Source organism: Ascaphus truei, chromosome 3 (genome assembly GCF_040206685.1).
Source record: "Ascaphus truei isolate aAscTru1 chromosome 3, aAscTru1.hap1, whole genome shotgun sequence".
Classification (NCBI taxonomy): Eukaryota; Metazoa; Chordata; class Amphibia; order Anura; family Ascaphidae; genus Ascaphus; species Ascaphus truei.
The window spans coordinates 363,058,731-363,077,190 of record NC_134485.1 but is presented as its reverse complement, the minus strand read 5'-3'; the positions used below and the strand labels follow the sequence as shown (position 1 = coordinate 363,077,190).

At 36.9% G+C, this 18,460-nt stretch overlaps 1 protein-coding gene across 4 annotated transcripts in view; it reads right to left on the bottom strand.

Annotated features, from left to right (window-relative positions):
* The window catches only part of DCLK1 (doublecortin like kinase 1), a 371,284-nt gene that overhangs the window by 83,037 nt on the left and 269,787 nt on the right, over positions 1–18,460 (bottom strand). Inside the window, exon 7 of one of the 4 annotated variants that reach the window (XM_075592108.1) lies at positions 14,219–17,915. The exons of the other annotated variants lie outside the window; for them this stretch is intronic. Within the exon in view, the coding sequence (XP_075448223.1) occupies positions 17,859–17,915 (57 nt within the window). The 3' untranslated portion in view covers positions 14,219–17,858. Of the gene's footprint in view, positions 1–14,218; positions 17,916–18,460 lie in introns of those variants that run through there. 4 annotated transcript variants of the gene reach the window in all.

Sequence of the window (18,460 nt, the reverse complement as noted above, 5' to 3'; positions counted from 1 at the left end):
GCCATAGGGAGCAGGTTTGCCCCAAGTTATGCCATCTTATTTATGGGTTGTTGGGAGGAATGCCAGGTCTGGACCAATAACCCACATGGGACGGGCCTGGTCTACTATGGCCATTTCTTTGAAGATATTCTTATTATTTGGGACCAATTTTGGGGATATTCACGATTTATTTAAAAAAAATTCTTTGAACACATTTAGTCTGGTTTTAACATCTGTGGTCGATCCCACCTCCATTGTCTTTCTAGATCTTCATCTTAAGATTGGCTCCAACAACGAAATACAGACAGATGTACATATCAAGGAGGTGGCTACACATAGTTACCTCCATGCTAACAGTAGTCATCACCAAGGTTGGTTGAAAAGCATTCCATTCTGCCAATTTGGTAGACTAAAACGTAACTGTTCCACTGATCTTGATTTCGTTGTGCAGTCCAATGTAATGAAGGCAAAATTTGTTGAGAAGGGTTTTGAGAAATCACTAATTGAGGAATTTGTTCAAAGGGATGCCTGTCTTGATAGACATGAATTACTCAAATCCTTTAAAGAGAAACATCAGACAAAGGTAATTAAGAAATAGTAGTTCCCCTTTACAGGATAGGATGGTTTTCTCCACTAAATATAGTCAGTCTCATAGATTGGTTAGGGCCATTTTCAATAAGCATTAGGGCAAATTAACACATGACCCTGTTCTGAAGGGACACTTGGATTCACAGCCTTCTATTATTTATAGGATTGCTGAATGTCACAAACTATATTAGCTCCTACGAAGCTACGGTCTCATTCTGTTACAAGCCATTGGGTAACTTTAGGTGTAATAGAGGGAGGTGCATCTCAGGTTCCTTTATAGATACTAGTAAAAGGTTTCATCTCACTGCAATGATTAAGTTTTTCCAGTAAGAGCTTCATCAATTGTCAGACTACGTTTGTAGTGTATCTCATTACCTGTGGATGTGGCCTACAATATGTAGGTCGCATCACTTGACCACTCTGCACTAGATTTTTAGAGCATAGGAGAAACATTCTACATGGTGTAACCAATCACTACTTTTGTAAACATTTTCTCCGCTGTCACAGTAGAAGTAGTGTCGGTCTTAAAGTTATGGGCTTGGAACACATCCCCCCTGGAAGAGACGTGTTCAGAGGTACACAATGGAGACCGTTTAAAGTGAAACTAAAATTAGGCTTTATTGCGCCTGTCACTTTAACACAGCAAAAACCTTTAAGCAAAAGAAAACCTACTCCACTTTGGAGAATATCTACACATGTAGTGCAGCCCTCTCTGTGTGGTTAGCTAAGCTAATTGCCAGCCCCAAATATATACAGTATGTATAAATATATATATATATATATATGCAAATATAGCTGTATGCTCATCTGCATGTCTTAGGCAGGTCTGCAACCCCGCCTTTCCCCATTATCACCCAGCATACAGCACTTCCACTGCAGCAAGGGATTCTGGGAAATGACATGCAAATATATATATATATACAGTATATATATAACAGTGTCCCAAAAGAAAGTCTTATCTGTTTCTTGTAGTAGTAGGGGAAGGCCTCTCTGCTCTCCTGGGTCAGCACCCTTGTGTGCTAAGGCAATGTCTGTCCAGGTATAGAGGTCTGGTCCCCTTGTCTTGCTATCAGCATACAGTCCAGTCCTTCTGCAGCTCAAGACACCTGTTCCTCTGGTCAGTCCAGTGTGGACTAAGGAAAAATCTGGTCTGTCTTTCCTTGGGTCAGCCCCCAATTCTGAGACTAAGGAATCCTCCTTCCTTTCTCAGAACAGGCTATTTATGAGAGAGCTCTAATCAGCCAGCTGGAGTTGGTTAATTGCTGGTATGCAATTAACCAGCACACTGCTGGTTTAGAGGCAAGTTTATTTAACAGGGATAAGTCCCTGTTACACCCCCCCCCCCTTCCATATTGGCATGTGATAGGGTCAACTGCTTTCTCATAGGAAGACATTCTGGATCTTCAAGCTCAACAGCTTGATTCCAGGAGTTTTCAATGAGAATCTGGACACTAGTACCATTGTCTAGTGTAGTGTCCAGTTTCTCGGTTTAGGTCTGGCTTCCATGAATCATATACATTTTTAAAATTATTTTTGGGGGGATAAAATTTAATTTAACATGCTTTTATTTTGAATAGTTCTTATTATTAAATTAAGATTTTTCAATATTTTATATATATTATATTTTGTAATCATTAGTTTTGTATATTGATTTTTGTTATTATTCATCATTTCTGTAATTTCATACATTCAATGTTATGTATTAACATGTTTATACATGTGATTTGATATTTGTATATATATATATATAAATGTCTGCTTATTGGTCTTACTAAATTTTTATTGCACTATAGTTTCAATTGGTCCTAGTAATACCCACCAATAAATATCACATAGCTGCCTCTTTTGGACACAACCCTGATGAAGTCAGTGCATCATCTGACGAAACGCATAGGGCACACGTCATGATGTTAGTGTCAATCAGCTGTTTGAGAGGATTCCCTGCTCAAGGCACTGAGGAATAGTAGAAGTGAGCACCGAGGTTGGCGTTTTTACTCTGCCTTACACAGCGGAGGAACTGTGAGGTTAACCAGTCTCTGGTTTTGGGCTTATTGCTTGTATTTCAGGCATCTCTTCACTAAACAGCACTGGATCCGGCATGGTAAGAGCACGCGCATGGACCGTCGTATCAGCTGTGTGACTCCCCCACTGGGGTTACCATCACATGTAAGTGAATATACCATAATTACCCCGGTTCAGCGTACCGTGGTCTTTCTGTGATACAGGTTGGAGGCTTAGCTGATGGACTCGGCCATCACCACTTACATCTGTGAAATGGTGAAATGCAATTAAGCCTTTATTCATATCCATCTTTATATCTGGATTTACTGGACTGATACATCTGTATACCTCACTACCTCACTACCTCCATATATACATCTGGTTCTACAGGTTACCATTGGAACTAACTTTTCATCATCCACTTTCCTATACTACAGCAGTTCCGGCCTTATTGTGTGCTAATATATTTTTCATTATCCTCCTCACTTGAGATACAGTCTACAATTGGTCATTATTGTTTTTTATTCATTGTTGCTCATATATGTCTTTTTTTGATATCGTATATATGGTTCATTACATAGGGACCTTGATTGTCCTGTTTAATTAAAATGGTTCTATTTTAATATACTACTGGCATTTGTGCTCTTCTCTTTTTTGTTTCATATTTATACACACAGCTGTCTCTTACACATACATATTTACAGTGTAATTCTATCTCTATATACCAATAGGGACCACATCGTATCTACACACATTAATAGTAATGCAACACCGTCTTACATTTCTGCACCTGCCCACACCATTGGTATACACTCCCAAACACACCTTTTGTAGAGCGCTGTATATACTGTGGGCGCTTTATACATTTATATTTACACACATACATACACATACATACAATCTTACATCACTAACATTCAGGGATCATTTAACACCTTACTGTAAGTCATAAATCGCTTAATGCACAGGGGGAGGGATAGGCTTCACTCAGATACATTCCAGGATGCAGTGTTTTTAAGTAAAAACCTTTCTTGCTAGATCCATTGTAACACCACCAGAAGAAGAGATCAGTCTACTGTGCTCATTTGCATGTCTTTGACAGGTCTGCAACCCTGTCTTTCACCATTATCACCCAGCACACAGCACTTCCACTGCAGCAAGGGATTCTGGGAAATGACATGCAAATGAGCACACAGTGCCACCTTTTGCTTCAAAACCATATGACATGGTCCCTTGTAAGCTAATACTTGCTGCATATCACAGCTTTGAGCATAGCCTGGGTTAAGATGCATAGCCAGTAAACCCACCCACAGACAGCCATTTCAACCTTAATGGGTCTCATCAGTGTGAGGTTGGTTATACTGGCTTTTCAAAATGAAGCATGGGATAGGTTTCACCATACTTAGTTAAGTTAAGGTGGAGTACGGGGAAAGGTCACCGATGTGGCCTAAAAGAAACCTATTTGCACTCACTATTTACAAATGCTAGGCTAGGAAAGATTCAATCCTTGGAGTTGCCCCCATAGCCATACATAAACATATTAAAACCATATTTATTAAACATATATGCAACAAATAAACAACTAATAAGACAACCACTATGTGGCTAAAAATGGGGGGAAGACAGCGGGGTGGGGGGAAGGAGTATTGGTGTAATCACCAGAGCGGTGGGAGACTTCTAGTAATAATTAGGACAAATGGGATGTAATCCCAAATACATATAGGTAGGGGGTAGAGGATATATATTGGTTCATTCATATGTCTGAGTATGCTGGTAGCTGATCCATCCGTCTACCATTATTTTTAGTTGTAGCATACGTAGCTGTATTTAGTGATCATATTACATCTATATTCACCTAATGGTAAGGTCACATAATATTCAGCTACATGCTTTGGCAAAATCGCCAGCCACACATGATTGTACCCAAACGCGAGTTGTTTCGCGATCTGGTGACGTCACTCTAATATATATATATAAGAGATCAATGGTGTTCGGCTGCGGACGGAACATATAATACACTTTTATGTCCGTTTTAGTATTGCACACATAGATGTAATATGATCACTAAATACAGCTACGTATGCTACAACTAAAAATAATGGTAGACGGATGGATCAGCTACCAGCATACTGTACTAATAGTGAGTGCAAATAGGTTTCTTTTAGGCCACATCTGTGACCTTTCCCTGTACTCCAGTATTACCTATTCCTGTATGCACCCTATTTTTCACACACCCTTACATTCTCACATAGTTGGAGAGCGGCAGCCATCTCTTTTATTCCTTAAGTTAAGGTGGGCAAAAAAAGTGACAAAAACCCTCCACAGTAAAGCATATAGCACATAGAAATATTACTGTGTGCTCATTTGCATGTCTTACGACAGGTCTGCAACCCCGCCTTTCACCATTATCACTCAGCACACAGTGCTTCCACTGCCGCAAGGGATTCTGGGAAATAACATGCAAATGAGCACACAGTGCCACCTTTTGCTCTCATATGGTTTTGAAGCAAAAGGTAGCACTGTGTGCTCATTTGCACGTTGTCACTAGACGACCAACAGAAACATTATCTGACGGCCACTGTTGTCTGATATAAATTATCCTAGCATTGAGTGCAATTATGTGGGGAACCTTCTGAGCCCACTCGGGTCAACTCTGTGTTCTAATTACAGTATATACCTCCTGGCACCGGCTGTGTTTTATACTACTAGGACTGTACCTACAGTAGGGAGAACAGTCCGACTCACCTGTTTTCTTCTGTAAATGAAAAGGCCAGTTTCATTTTTTTAATTTGAGTATGAAAAGTCTGATGCTTCGGGCCCCTCTTTTTCAATTGTTAATAATATGCAGATCAATACTTTGCCCTATTATTGTATTTGCATTAAATGTCACTGTGTTGAAGGCATGTATTGAACTTATATAACTACTTCTTTATGCTCAATATGAAAGAATACTGTTCAAGATTTTTTTTTATTTTATCTTTGCACTAGATACATCTGTATATTTGTAGATGACAAAATCAAACATATTGCATAAACTCTTGGCAAAAAAAAGATTTGTTTCTGAGTTGACTTTGAAGAGCATCTGTATCTCTATCAACACTGCCCTCTCCAGGGTAAATGGGGAAACATTCACAAAAGTTGAAAAGCTATAGCTGTTTGCCACTCGGGTGATACCTGTAGACAGACTACTCAAGGATAAGTAAAGTACTCATGGTAAAATTAGTGGTTTTTAGGCAAGAAACCCGAAAAAATAAACAAATCAGGAGAAATCATGATAAATCCACATTTTTTTAAATCCATGTATCTGTAAATATATCATTTGTCATAATCGAAAGAATACAAATGTAAACATTTTCCTTAGGGTGATTTAGGTTACTATTGAATATAGCTGCGAATAGAGAGAGGAGCATCTGCTAAAAAAAAATATTGTTGAGTTGTGCATGGGTCATGGATTCATATTTTTAAAACTAGAGCTATTCATTGTAATCTCACTTTATAGAATTGAGCTCTGCAACATCCCTGTTATTTCCATGTTCTAAATAAAAATAGTGCTCCAAGCAAAATGATTCCTATTGTTTTACCCAATGCCATTGAGCAATATATTAACTCAGAATGGTAAATTCCTGATGTTTTTGTACTGACAGAAAGGTGTCAGTGCGTACAATGTGCCAGAGGGCTGACCCAGAGGAACCATGGTAAAAATAAAGGGAATGCTGTCACAGTTGGCAAGTTGTCATGTGCCTAGGACAACTTACGTATAATTATAAGAACATCACGTGACCGCTTCCGAACTTAGACCAAGCTCAGTTAGTTTGCAATTAAATACCTTTTCAGAATCACAACCAGCATCCTGAACAAATTCAAACATCTTGCCATTAACGCATGGCAACAAGATTTGTTTCCGAGTTGTCTTTAAATAGTATCTGTAGATTCCTCTATTATTACTCCTTAGTCTACCGGGTAAATGTTGCAACATTCACCAAAGTTGAATAGTTATTGGTGTTTTCTGTTACACTTTCTGTTGCAGGGCTTTGCATATCAGTCAGAGCAATTTTGATCCTTATGTAATGTCTTTTATTACTTCTAAATGCAATATTCTGATACATGTACTTACCCATTGCAAACGTTGACTGTAGCACAGCTTTGTTTGTTGACTATAAACAAGATTAGGCCAACCTTTCCTCATATCGGAGGCTATTAAAGTGTTTTTCCCAAGTGAGTAGAGATTGTGCTTTTGTTGGATATTGCGATGTTCTGTGATATTCTTAGGTAATTTTGGGCAGCAAATTATAGTTTTACTTTTTTTTATATTGGACCAATCCACATAATTAAAATTACTAAGAAAAGGCAGAATATAAGTAATGTAGCAAACTGAAGACCATACATATGTAACAGAAGATGTGAATTTCAAGAGGTTTATATTTCTATTGGTTAGTTCTTGAACCACAACATCCTTGCAATTAGTTAATGTATATTTATGTGTATTATCAACATGTCCTACAATTCATTAAAAAAAAAAAAAACATCTCATTTTCCTTAATGCCCATCCACCCACTGTCTAAATTCACAATAAACCCTTCCCAATGTATACTCCAACAATAATGTTATTGAGATAAGTACTACAGAAGATGATATTTAATGGAAAGTATTGATCAAGGAACTATAATCTGGTTATAAATTGCACTGAACACAATTGGCACATTTATTGAAGTATATCACAACATAATCTTAAAATCAGTTTGTTCTCTAGACAAGGTCCAATAGGTAGCAGGATATTAGCTTTAAATGAATCCTTTAGCAGAGCACATTATAGTGGTTTAACATTAATCACGTAAATGGATGTGTGAAATTTGTCAGGTCCCTTTAAGAAAGCAACACAAATGGCTAATGATTTACTGGTGATAAAAGTAAAACACCTGATACTGTATTTGGCGTGACCTCCATTTTGGATAATGTCAGAAGAAGGATTCCTCAGCCAACAATCACCAATTTAATTTTATCCTAATACATTCACCCTTATGAAGTATATCATCTCATAATGTAACACAATTAGCACGCATGGATCAGAGCAAAACATTGCTGAGTTTGTTGACTACTTTCCTATCCAAAATAACTGTTCAGGAGTAAGCCGTGTAACAGATCGAGCCTTAAGATTCCCAAACCAAAATAACCAAAAGCCCAAAATGAAGAAATGAAACCCATTCTACCAGATGAAAACATAATGGGACATACTAAGCAGTCTTCTGCCATAAGGCAACTTGTGACACTGGAAGACACCTTACATACAGCAGTTTCAAGTCAATGGTGTGTCTTCCTGCACCGAATGGTGTATTATGGCAGATAACTGCTTAGTAAATAAGGCACACCATCTTTAATGGTACATGAAGGCTTGCTGCATGTTTTTGTTTAAATGTACTGTAATACATAACATGTTTGTCAAAAAAACTAAAATATTCAAATGTTGATTTATTAGCTCATTTAACATATAGGGGCCTATTCTAGTAGCCTCGATAACCCACTTATCAAGGCCTTTTTGGACAAAATGCCTACTGCTATACAGAAAGCCTCGATAAGTGGGCGATAAATGCATGAATCTCCATTTTTTGCAGACGTCCAAAACACATCGCCGGGTGAGCAGTGATAAACCACTTATCAGCAGGTTTTGAAACTAGTGCAATTCTAGTAGCCTCGATTAGTTTATTGAGACTAATCGCGGCTCTAGAATGGTGATTTTCTCCCAAAGTCCTCACGCCAGGAAAAGTTGGCGTGGGGCTGGGAAGAAGCTGCAGAGAAGGCGGCGAGAGAGGACTTAGAAAAAAAATGCTTATTTCCTGCATCGGATTGATGCCGGGAGTCTCCGGAGCTGATACCGATCAGCACCGTAGACACCCGGCATGAATCCCATGCAATAAAAATGCATAGACAGGTAACTTCAATACCTTAGTGCCTAACCGCAAAGGCAATGAAGGGGTTAACTACAAGTAGCATGTTTATTGTGGGTAGCGGGGGTGGGTGAAAGTGGTATTTGACCCTTGCTGGGAGTTTAGCAATCAAACACAATAATACACAACAATTAAGGAAATAACAAGCACCTAAACACCACAACAATAATAGAACTAAAAAGCCTCAACTACACATCGTTAAAATTATTCTAACACCAAAACTGCTAAAGAATAAAAATTATATTATACCAAAATAATAGAATACAATTAAAGAAACACCTAACCAACAAACAAATCAAGAAATAAAACCTTTAGCCAATTCACAAATTTACTAAAAACAAGCTGTCCAAATTCCAAACAATTTAATCAAAACAATAAACAGAAATAAAAAAAATACAAATCAATACAAAACAAGCATTTGCCAAAAAATGCATTGCCTTTCACTGTATTTATCTGTTCCCTAAAGGGGAACAGATTAATTCATTAGCAGTCAATAGGCAATGAAAAACATAAAAATAAGTAAATACCATTAGAAAAACTGAAAAAATAAATTTCCATACATTCAATATTTATCTTACCTTTAGACGTCCACCCTCCGAATCCTGGTGTATAAGGAAGCGACGTCATCCCCCGCAATCTGTCTCCATCCTCCTTGAAGAACAGCATCAGGTACACAAATCTTATTTCTTCCATCTTCTTTCTCCTTCTTCTATCTTCATCTGTCCTTATTTTTTTCTTTTCTTTAATCTTCTATCTTCTTTCTTTCAATCCAAAACCCCATGGTAAAACCAAAACGTATGTGTCCACGACAAGATCTTCTGCTAAAATGAGATGTACAGGCCTTATATAAGGCCTGGACGCCTCATTTAAGAGGAAGAAGACGACGAGACAAGATCCGTTGGGACTTACCATGCGGTTGGATTGACAGATAAAGACAGAAGATAGAACATGAAAGATAAGAAAGAAATAATGACAGATGAAGATAAAAGAAGGTGATAGAAGATAAAAGAAAAAAGAATTTTGTTACCTGTTCCAGATCTTGAAGGTGGATGGTGTTGGATTGAGTTTGATGATGTCGTGGTACGAGAGCTTCCTGAAATGCCAGAATTCAGAGGGTCAACGTTTCTAAAGGTAAGAAAAATATTGAATGTATGTAATTTTATTTTTACAGGTTTTTATTGTATTTTTTTATTTTTATGTTTTTTATTGCCCATTGACTGATAATGTATTAATCTGTGCCCTGTTTAGGTTCAGATATATACTGTACAGTGACAGCCAATGCATTTTTTGGCAAATGCTTTTTTTCTATTGATGGTTGTTTTTTCTTTTTCTGTTTATTGTTTGACATAAATTGTTTGTAATTTGGATGGCTTCTTTTTATTTCATTTTCTGATTGTTTATCATTTTTAATTAATTATTTCTTTTGTTGGCTACTGGTTTTAATTGATGTGTTGGCTAGTGTTTTTATTAATTAATTGATTTGTTGGCTTCTGGTTTAAATTCATTAATTGTTTTGTTGGTTAGGGCTTTTATTTATTTAATTGATTGGTTGGCTGTTGCTTTTATTTATCGAATTGGTTGGCTAGTGCTTTTATTTATTTAATTGGTTGGCTAGTGCTTTTATTTATTTAATTGGGGGGGGGGGGGGGTTTAGGTGCTTGTGTATATCTTTTATTATTGTGTATTTTTGGACTTCATGCTTTTTTTTTAGGGTGGCTCTTGACTGTTATAGTGGCTTATCATGCCCATATTATATGGGTATGATGTACCATTATGCCAATCCATGGGTACAGGGTGGGTATAGCGGTCCCAGGGTAGGTGGTTAGGCCTCCGGGGTGGGTGGTTAGGCCTCCTGGGTGGGTAGCAGGGGAGGATGGGTTAACCCCTTAATTACTATAGTGGTTATTAACCACTAAGGTGATTAAGGCGTTAGGGGCCATTAGATTGTATTTTTTCATGTATTCTTGCTGGCATCAGAGGACATGGACCTGCAGTATGCTGACGAGGATGCCCTTCATGAGGGCAGGGGTAAGTAGAAAGGTTCATTTACTTTATTTAACAATAGAATCTCCCCCAGGGAAGGAAGCTCCATGGAGCGAAACATGTCAGTGTAATTCTCTCCCGTTTTTTGCTCTAAATAAATCGTTTCATTTTCACCCTCTTCACTGATTTATTCAAGTGATGCAGCATTTTTTTGCTTCTTGCCAGCTTTTTCTCTTCATTTACTATATTTATGCTGGCTAATGTTTTATTTAATAATGGGCAAATTAGCTATTATCCATATCTGGATACTAGTTATTTTGCCCATTACAGTACTGGGTGTGCAGGGGGGAGGTATTTATTTAAATATATTGAAAGAAAATGTTGGACACAGGATTAGTACCGCAGGCCAGTGAGGACAACCCGAGGACCCCTACACACTTGTGAGGACCACCTGAGGACACCCAGACCTCTGCGGGGACCACCTGAGGGACCCCAGACACCCGCAGGGACCATCTGACAACACCCGGACACCTGCAAGGACCACCCAAGGGCCCACAGACACCCACGTGGACCACCTGAGGACCCTCGGACACCGCGGCCTCTGGTATCAATCATGTGGGTGTAGAGGAGGTGGGTGTTAGTGTTAATTGTGGTTAGTGGGGATGGGTGAAGAGGGTATTTGGCCCTTGGTGGGTAGCGGGAGGGTTTAACCCCTTCATTGCCTTAGTGGTTTGCCGCTAAGGTAATTAATTTGCCAGTAAATGCATTTTTATTGCACGTAATTCATGCCAGGGGTCTTCGGTGCTGATATTAATGGGTATCAGCTCCAGAGACTCCCAGCATCAATCCGATGCAGAATAAAAGCATTTTTTTTTCTACTAAGTCCTGTCTCGCCGCCTTTCAGCAGGTTCTCACCACCTTCAAGCCAACTTTGCTTGGCGTGAGAATTTTGGGAGAAGCTCGCCATTCTAGAGCTCGATACGCCTCGATAAGCTAATCACAGCTACTAGAACATGAGTTTCAGAACCTGTGATAAGTGGCTTATCGCCACTCACTCTGTGATTTTTTATTGATGGCTCAAAATTTTGAAGATTCTGTCTTTTATCGCCCACTTATCGATGCTTACAAAATCGTAGTAGGCATTTTGGTCGATAAGTACTCGATAAGTGACTTATGAACGCTTATAGCATAGGCCCCTATATCTTTTCTACTCTACCAAAGTCATGATGCTCAACATACTGGTGAGAACAAGCAGGAAACTATCCTACTATAAATGTATTATTTTGTGCAAGTGTAGGCAAGAACACACACACACTTTTTTTTAGGAAATAAACATTACCTATTAAGACCAAACGGAAGGTGATTATTGTAGATCTGAAGAAGCAGGCAACAGGTGCTTATAATGTCACTTCTCTATGACATTTAGAGTTGTTCCAATTAAACACAGGCAATGAGACGCCACTGCTGTTTGGTATAAATAGATTTCACATAGCTACTGACAGATATTTATACCGACATACATGTGTGCAATGATACCAAAAAAAATGAGTGTACTGTTGTTATACCTTTACATGTAATGTTCTTTGTTGTTTTTACTTTTCAACTGATGTTAAACTTATTATCCAGATGAGAAACATCATGGCAGCTCGCAAGCCTGGATCTACTGAGTAATCACGACAGGAGGACAATCCAGACTTGTCATCTTCATCATCTTCACATTGCTTGTCAGGATCACATCAAAGTATTTATCCATTTATATCAATCTGAGATTTAGAATTGTACTCTTTTGAGCACAATTTTGTACACCTATAGCACATAGAGTGGGTTTTTTTTTTTGCTTTAAAGAGCAAAGTTTGGAGGACCGAGGAAAAGTCTCATTACTAAATTAAATTAGATAAAGATTGTAAAAAATCTGATGTTAAATGGTTTTTTTTTTTTTTAAAGAAATGTTTTTTTGTAAAGAAATGTATACAAACTTATACTTGGCTTCTGATTTTTTGTTTTAAAATACCAGCAACATTTTACATATTAAACATGATACTTTCCTTAGTTCAGTTTAATTCAAGATAGGACTGTCCCTTTAAAAAAAACAAAAAAGATAATTGTTGGTTCCATTCAACTCTTCCTAAGAAAATGATAACATAACATTGTAAATGCTGTGAATATTAATTCCTGGATTATTACAAACCCTGAAGAACACTAAGAGCATGAGATGAAACCGCTCGAGTTACAATTTAGGTTATGTTTAACAAAAAATAATAGTACATAAAAATACCCCTTGTGGTGCATTTGCATGTCTCAGAAAGGTCTGCAACCCTGTCTTTCCCCATGATCACTTAGCAAACAATGCTTTCACTGCAGCCAGGGATTCTAGGTAATGACATGAGCACAGTGTGTCATTATTTCTTTTTTTAGTAAAAAAAAAACTAGACTAGAGTAGCTCTAATAGCGCAACATACTGTATATGTTACCTGCATTATAAGATCTACTGCAAATACTCCAAGTTTTTCATGGCAGGGTGTCTTTCCCTTATGTTCTCATTTGCCTGTTGCTCTTATCCCTACCGTTTATACTTTATTGCCCCTGTATTGTCATTTTGTAAAGTGCCGTGCACACAGTTGGCGCTATATACACTGTGTTCGCTCACTTTTCATGAATATGTGAGAAATTATAAATCTGTCACAGTAGAAAGTGAGTAGATTATTTAAAAAAAATAATTTGATGATTTTATATTCTTTGGAGTGGGTGACAGTATGATGACCTCATCAAGTGCATTATTACAAATCGGTGTTTAGTGAAGAAGATAAGCATGTTATAAAGTGCTTGGGACAGAGCAAGAAATGTATGGCCCAAAACACTTACAGAAAATGTTTTCTGATAAAGGATGGTTGTTAGGAGGACTGAAAAAACTGATTTGTAAAACAACGTATGGTTCAGGAGTGGGAGCAGCTGGATTACTGCGTTATCGATTGTGCAATCAGACAGTGACGCTCTTGTCATCGGGCGTTTCAGCAGAAGGAGGACATTGTGAAGACACACTGAATCATACTTTGAAGTTAAACTTTACAGTAATCTTAGTGTTTCATATTAGACTACAACAGTTTAACACATTTACGAGCTACAAAGGAAAAACTCCTATTTCTTGTTTAATGAACATGAATCTACTGCAGTGTATCTGCTACTTGTTCACATAATGCAGTGATATCAATATGCTGTAGCTGACATGAGTTAATTGTCTACATTATGCTTTTTATATAATGTTAATCTACATAACAGGCCTATAGTTGTGCAGGTTTTCATGGGGATTGAGCGAGAAATATAGAAGATACGATGAAAAACAAAAGGGGTCAAATTTTCCCTTAACGGTGTATATATACATATATATATTTACACAGGGTATATATAAAATTCTATATATATATATATATATATACACAAGACTAACCCAAAACAATGCTACATTGTAGAACTCTGAGCAACAATTTGGAATTGTTGGGGTAAGAGAGCACGAGAGCTGTAACAAAGTATTAGTGTTTTCTTATCTTAGATCCTATATTTCATAGTTTTAAAAGTATTACTGCATGTTTTTAAGAATTGTTATTTTACAATTTTTTATTACATTCCTTTGCTATACTTTCCCATGCTAAATATTTCCCTAATGTAATTGTCCTGGCTGCAAGGCACCAAAGGATTTTTAAACATGGATCGCCCAGGAAAAATCCCATAAGAACATGGAAGCATTTCTGATTTGTCATACATCTTTATTATGTGGTGTCAAGCAATAATTTCTAACAAAACAACAACATTTATGGCAGCATCAAATAAATATAGGTACAACATTCTATAACTACTATCTTTAGTAAAGAAAATGTGGCTTACAAAACTGTATCAATTGCGTTTAATTAATCATCATTCGCTTGTACACACATCAATGTTTTCTCATATTCCTTAACAATGTTTTCATAAGTCTGCAAGGTATGAAACTTTAACCAAAATGCAGTGTTCTTTTGTCAGTCTAAAACAAGGAAACACATTCTGCATGCAAAGTGTATTTCTTTGGAGAGACAGATACTGTATAACAAACAACAATTTCTTTAAAAACAAAACATATATTGAGAGCAAACTAGTGGTATGTTGGAAAACTGAAGACTAGTATCCTTAACACTTTGCAGTGAAACATATGCATTCTACATGTATTTTGAACAGGAATAACAATCAGGTTTATGAAGAGAGCACATGAATTAACTTCTGTATACTTTGCAAATGTTTTTGTTTTTAAAAGTAACATGAATATGCATTACACATTATCATACACGCCAATCTTTAACCCTACTCAACATGCTCGGCTCTTTCACAAGGCCATAGAGTTTGGTCTGGCCGCTGAAACAAAACATGTATTCCGAAAATGACAGGAGTAAAGCTTGCTGTGACATTTCAGGTTGCCAGATACGAGTGTAATGCAATAGAGATAAGTAACAGAAAATATGTTAATATAACATTTCAATGGTGCATCATGTCCCTTATTTAATTTATCGCTGTCATTGTGAGCCTTCGTCTAATAGAAAGAGACAAAAGATGTTTGTGTTATAAAGCAAAGCTGTTGAATTTAGGTTAAATAAATGCTTTAAAAAAGAGCAAAAGACTTGTTGTGTTCCTGATCTCCATATTATATTGCTCTTGTAATGACTTGCAGGGGAAATTATTTTGTAATTCTGAGAAGACAGAGGAGAAAATAAAAGCTAATGAAAAAGAACACATTTGCCTGAAGAAATCCGAGTGGTTCTGAGAGCTTGCACTCTTTTTAAACATCACTTTTACCTTACATTTGTTCTTTTTTATTACATAAGCTTTTTCTGTATTTTCTGCAGGCTAACACTGTGCCATCCTCTATTTATTGGTTATACATTATTTACACACCTTTATTATTTATGTACTAACTATTGTTGTAGTTCTCGGTCACAACCAGATGGCACTGCACCCTTGTGCCACATTTTGCGGTCTGCATCTGCTTCGTACTGCGAACATGCCATATCTGTTGTCATATTTTTAGGCTGGGATGTTGAATTTGTGTTGTGAAATGAAGTCATTAACCCTTAGGCTGCAACATTTTGCTAGCCCCTCTGACAGCTAAAGGGCAGACTGTGATAGTAACGATTGGGGCATTATTACACAGAAACGCCCACTGACATTATCGGCAGATTCCGTTCCATAATACCATGCTTGGCACCATCAGAGGTTAAAGCATAACCCCCTAAGAGGTTTGATATCAATTTGGATAAAGACGTGTTGGGCTTTATTTATTACGATTTTTATTAGAATGAGTTAATTGAATCAGCTTGAAATCTAGCTTTATTTTTTATTAGAAACTATACTTCACTGCGTAATTTCAAACTGTAGCCTCTCACAAGTCAGTAAGATATCTGCAATATAACACTGTTGCAAAAAGAGCCCAAAACATAGAGACTATTAAATGTAATTAAAGTGGCTATGAATCATGTTGCAGAATTTCTTGAATTCTCAAGTTCCCTGTTCCAATTTATTATAAGGTTTCCTTTCCCTCGTGTATTACATGATCTTTCTTTACGGAATAATTGCTTCACTATACTCTCCTGACATTCAATTTAATGTTTGCTTAAAATGAAATAAAATTAAAGTGTTATGAAAAGTTTTATCAGTGCAAGAAGTGTATAAATAGATAAGTAACAATGATTCAGCAAAACGGATACAAATCTTAATATTGAAGATGATCTCACATGACTTATGCGATCACAGAGCTGTTTTTTTATTTTGAACATTTTAAAATGAATTCATAATTAGTGCTTAACAATGTACAGCAGTTACACTGGCAGTCCAGAAATGGCACGCAAGAAGCGGAGTAGAAATTTGTGAGAATGGTTTCAAATTTATGTCACCATTTTTTTCAGTTTTTTCTTGCATTTTGCGTTTTTGCTACATTTTCACGAAAGATTACACTTGCTCAGGAATGCACGAAATGGACACTTTTGGAAAATGTTTGCGAAAAATGGCCCTACAGTATGTAAAGGGCCACGTGACCTGGTTCCCATTTGCTTTTGTGTTGGTATTTGCAATGTACGTTGACTTTTAATGCTTAACACTCTTTTTTTCCAATCGCCAGGTTTATATTAAAATCACCAGGTTTATATAACACTTGCACAAAATATTTGTACATCTCTAAAGTTGAACAAAATACAAAAAGACTGGAAGGGGGGTGGGGGAAGGGAGGAATATTCAAATTAAAGTGCTGTACTATTGATGAATGTCAGTACAAACAAAGAAGAGTATTGACATCATACATTTCATGAAAGTTATGTTCAGAGGTTTCTTATCCTGGATACATAAAGGTGGAGCTGTGATCCACATATTTTTAATTTTTTTTTTTTGGATTTTTAAATACGTGGGAATAGTGTCAGCCTTATTAGGCACATTTTAACATTTTACAAATAATAATGAGCACTGACATCATCACTTTTTTTTTTATAAATTCTCTTCATGTATTACTTTTGTATTTATGCCATGCTTGTACTTGGGTAGATCTACAGTATGATCTATAGAACTTATCAATAGCTCTTATTACGGGATGTGATGCCTTTGTTTGACCAAACATGACATTCTTCATGGATTACATAGGGATTATGTGTAGCCTCAATATATATGTTATAAACTCTGAATAATTTTTGTTGTTCGTGCAATAGAGGCCAGCAAACAAAATTCTATATTTTCTGGGATCAACAAAGCTACCAGAATGAGGCGATCACTGCTCCTGGTTTTGTCAGTAATTGTAACTAGTGAAGAGGCTGCAACTTCCTGCCACACAGTGCGTTGTGCTGCACTTTATACTGTGTAGTAAAGTGATTTCTTATTTAACCTTTATAATGCATCTCAACGCAATCTTTTTTTTTTACTCCGTAAAATTAAATATTTAATTATAATGCAAACACATGGCAAATAGTATGCGTGCTGAGACAAGAGCCATCTATTGAAAACATGGTAAACAGCAGAGAGACTGTGGCTCACAGTGGCAATCCCTTTTGTAATAATATGGATTCTAGAATACTGGAATAGGGCCCAAACATTACCTAGTATGACTGCAGAATCGAATGCAGTCATGAGATCATTTTGAAAACCTAGACCCAAAAATATTTTTTTTTTTCCTGGGTGATCGTTTTTATTTTAACCAGTCATCCTATCTTGCATTATTCAATATATACTTAACACCCACAAAAAAATGTATGTTATGAACCAGAGGCAGCATGTAGATTCTTCTTTTGTGATGAAGGTTGTTAAATTAGTTAGATTAAAACTATCACCGATTCACAAACCATAAGCACTGCTCCGTGTTCTCTTTTAAACTGAGTCTCCTACTGAATCCAAATCATCCGAAGAGAGGTGGCGATACAGGTCCTGTAAGATGAAGTGTATTATAGATTTGTTCACCTGTTATCCTTGGTACAGTATGTTTTACTTGACACAACAAATTGCTTACAAAGTGCTGACACTTTGCAGGAGATGGACATTAATAAAAATGGATGTTTTTTTTTCCCTCTTGTACACATAATACAGACATTCTGAAGATAAATTACATGTTGCACACAAAAACAAGAGACCGACAAAGAGAGGCACATTATATAACTGAACAATCATTTTTGTTTTAAAACGGTCCATGTTTAAAGATGGTTGTTAATGCAGTTTAACACTTGACCCTTCACTTATTTTTTTTAAACCTTACGAAAACTCATTAGTCTCCTTGAGTATGGAGGGTGTTCTTTTCTCCAGGAGAAGCCTGGATCAACAATTTATTCAACGTTACTTGTCTCAGAATTTGTCGGCCTTAAAATATACAATGGCAAGTCACTGCTGGCGAGTTCATACAGTACATAATCATGGCTATAATGGCAACTACAGTATTTGTTTCTCCAAAAAAATGTTGGGAGCAACAAATAGTCGAA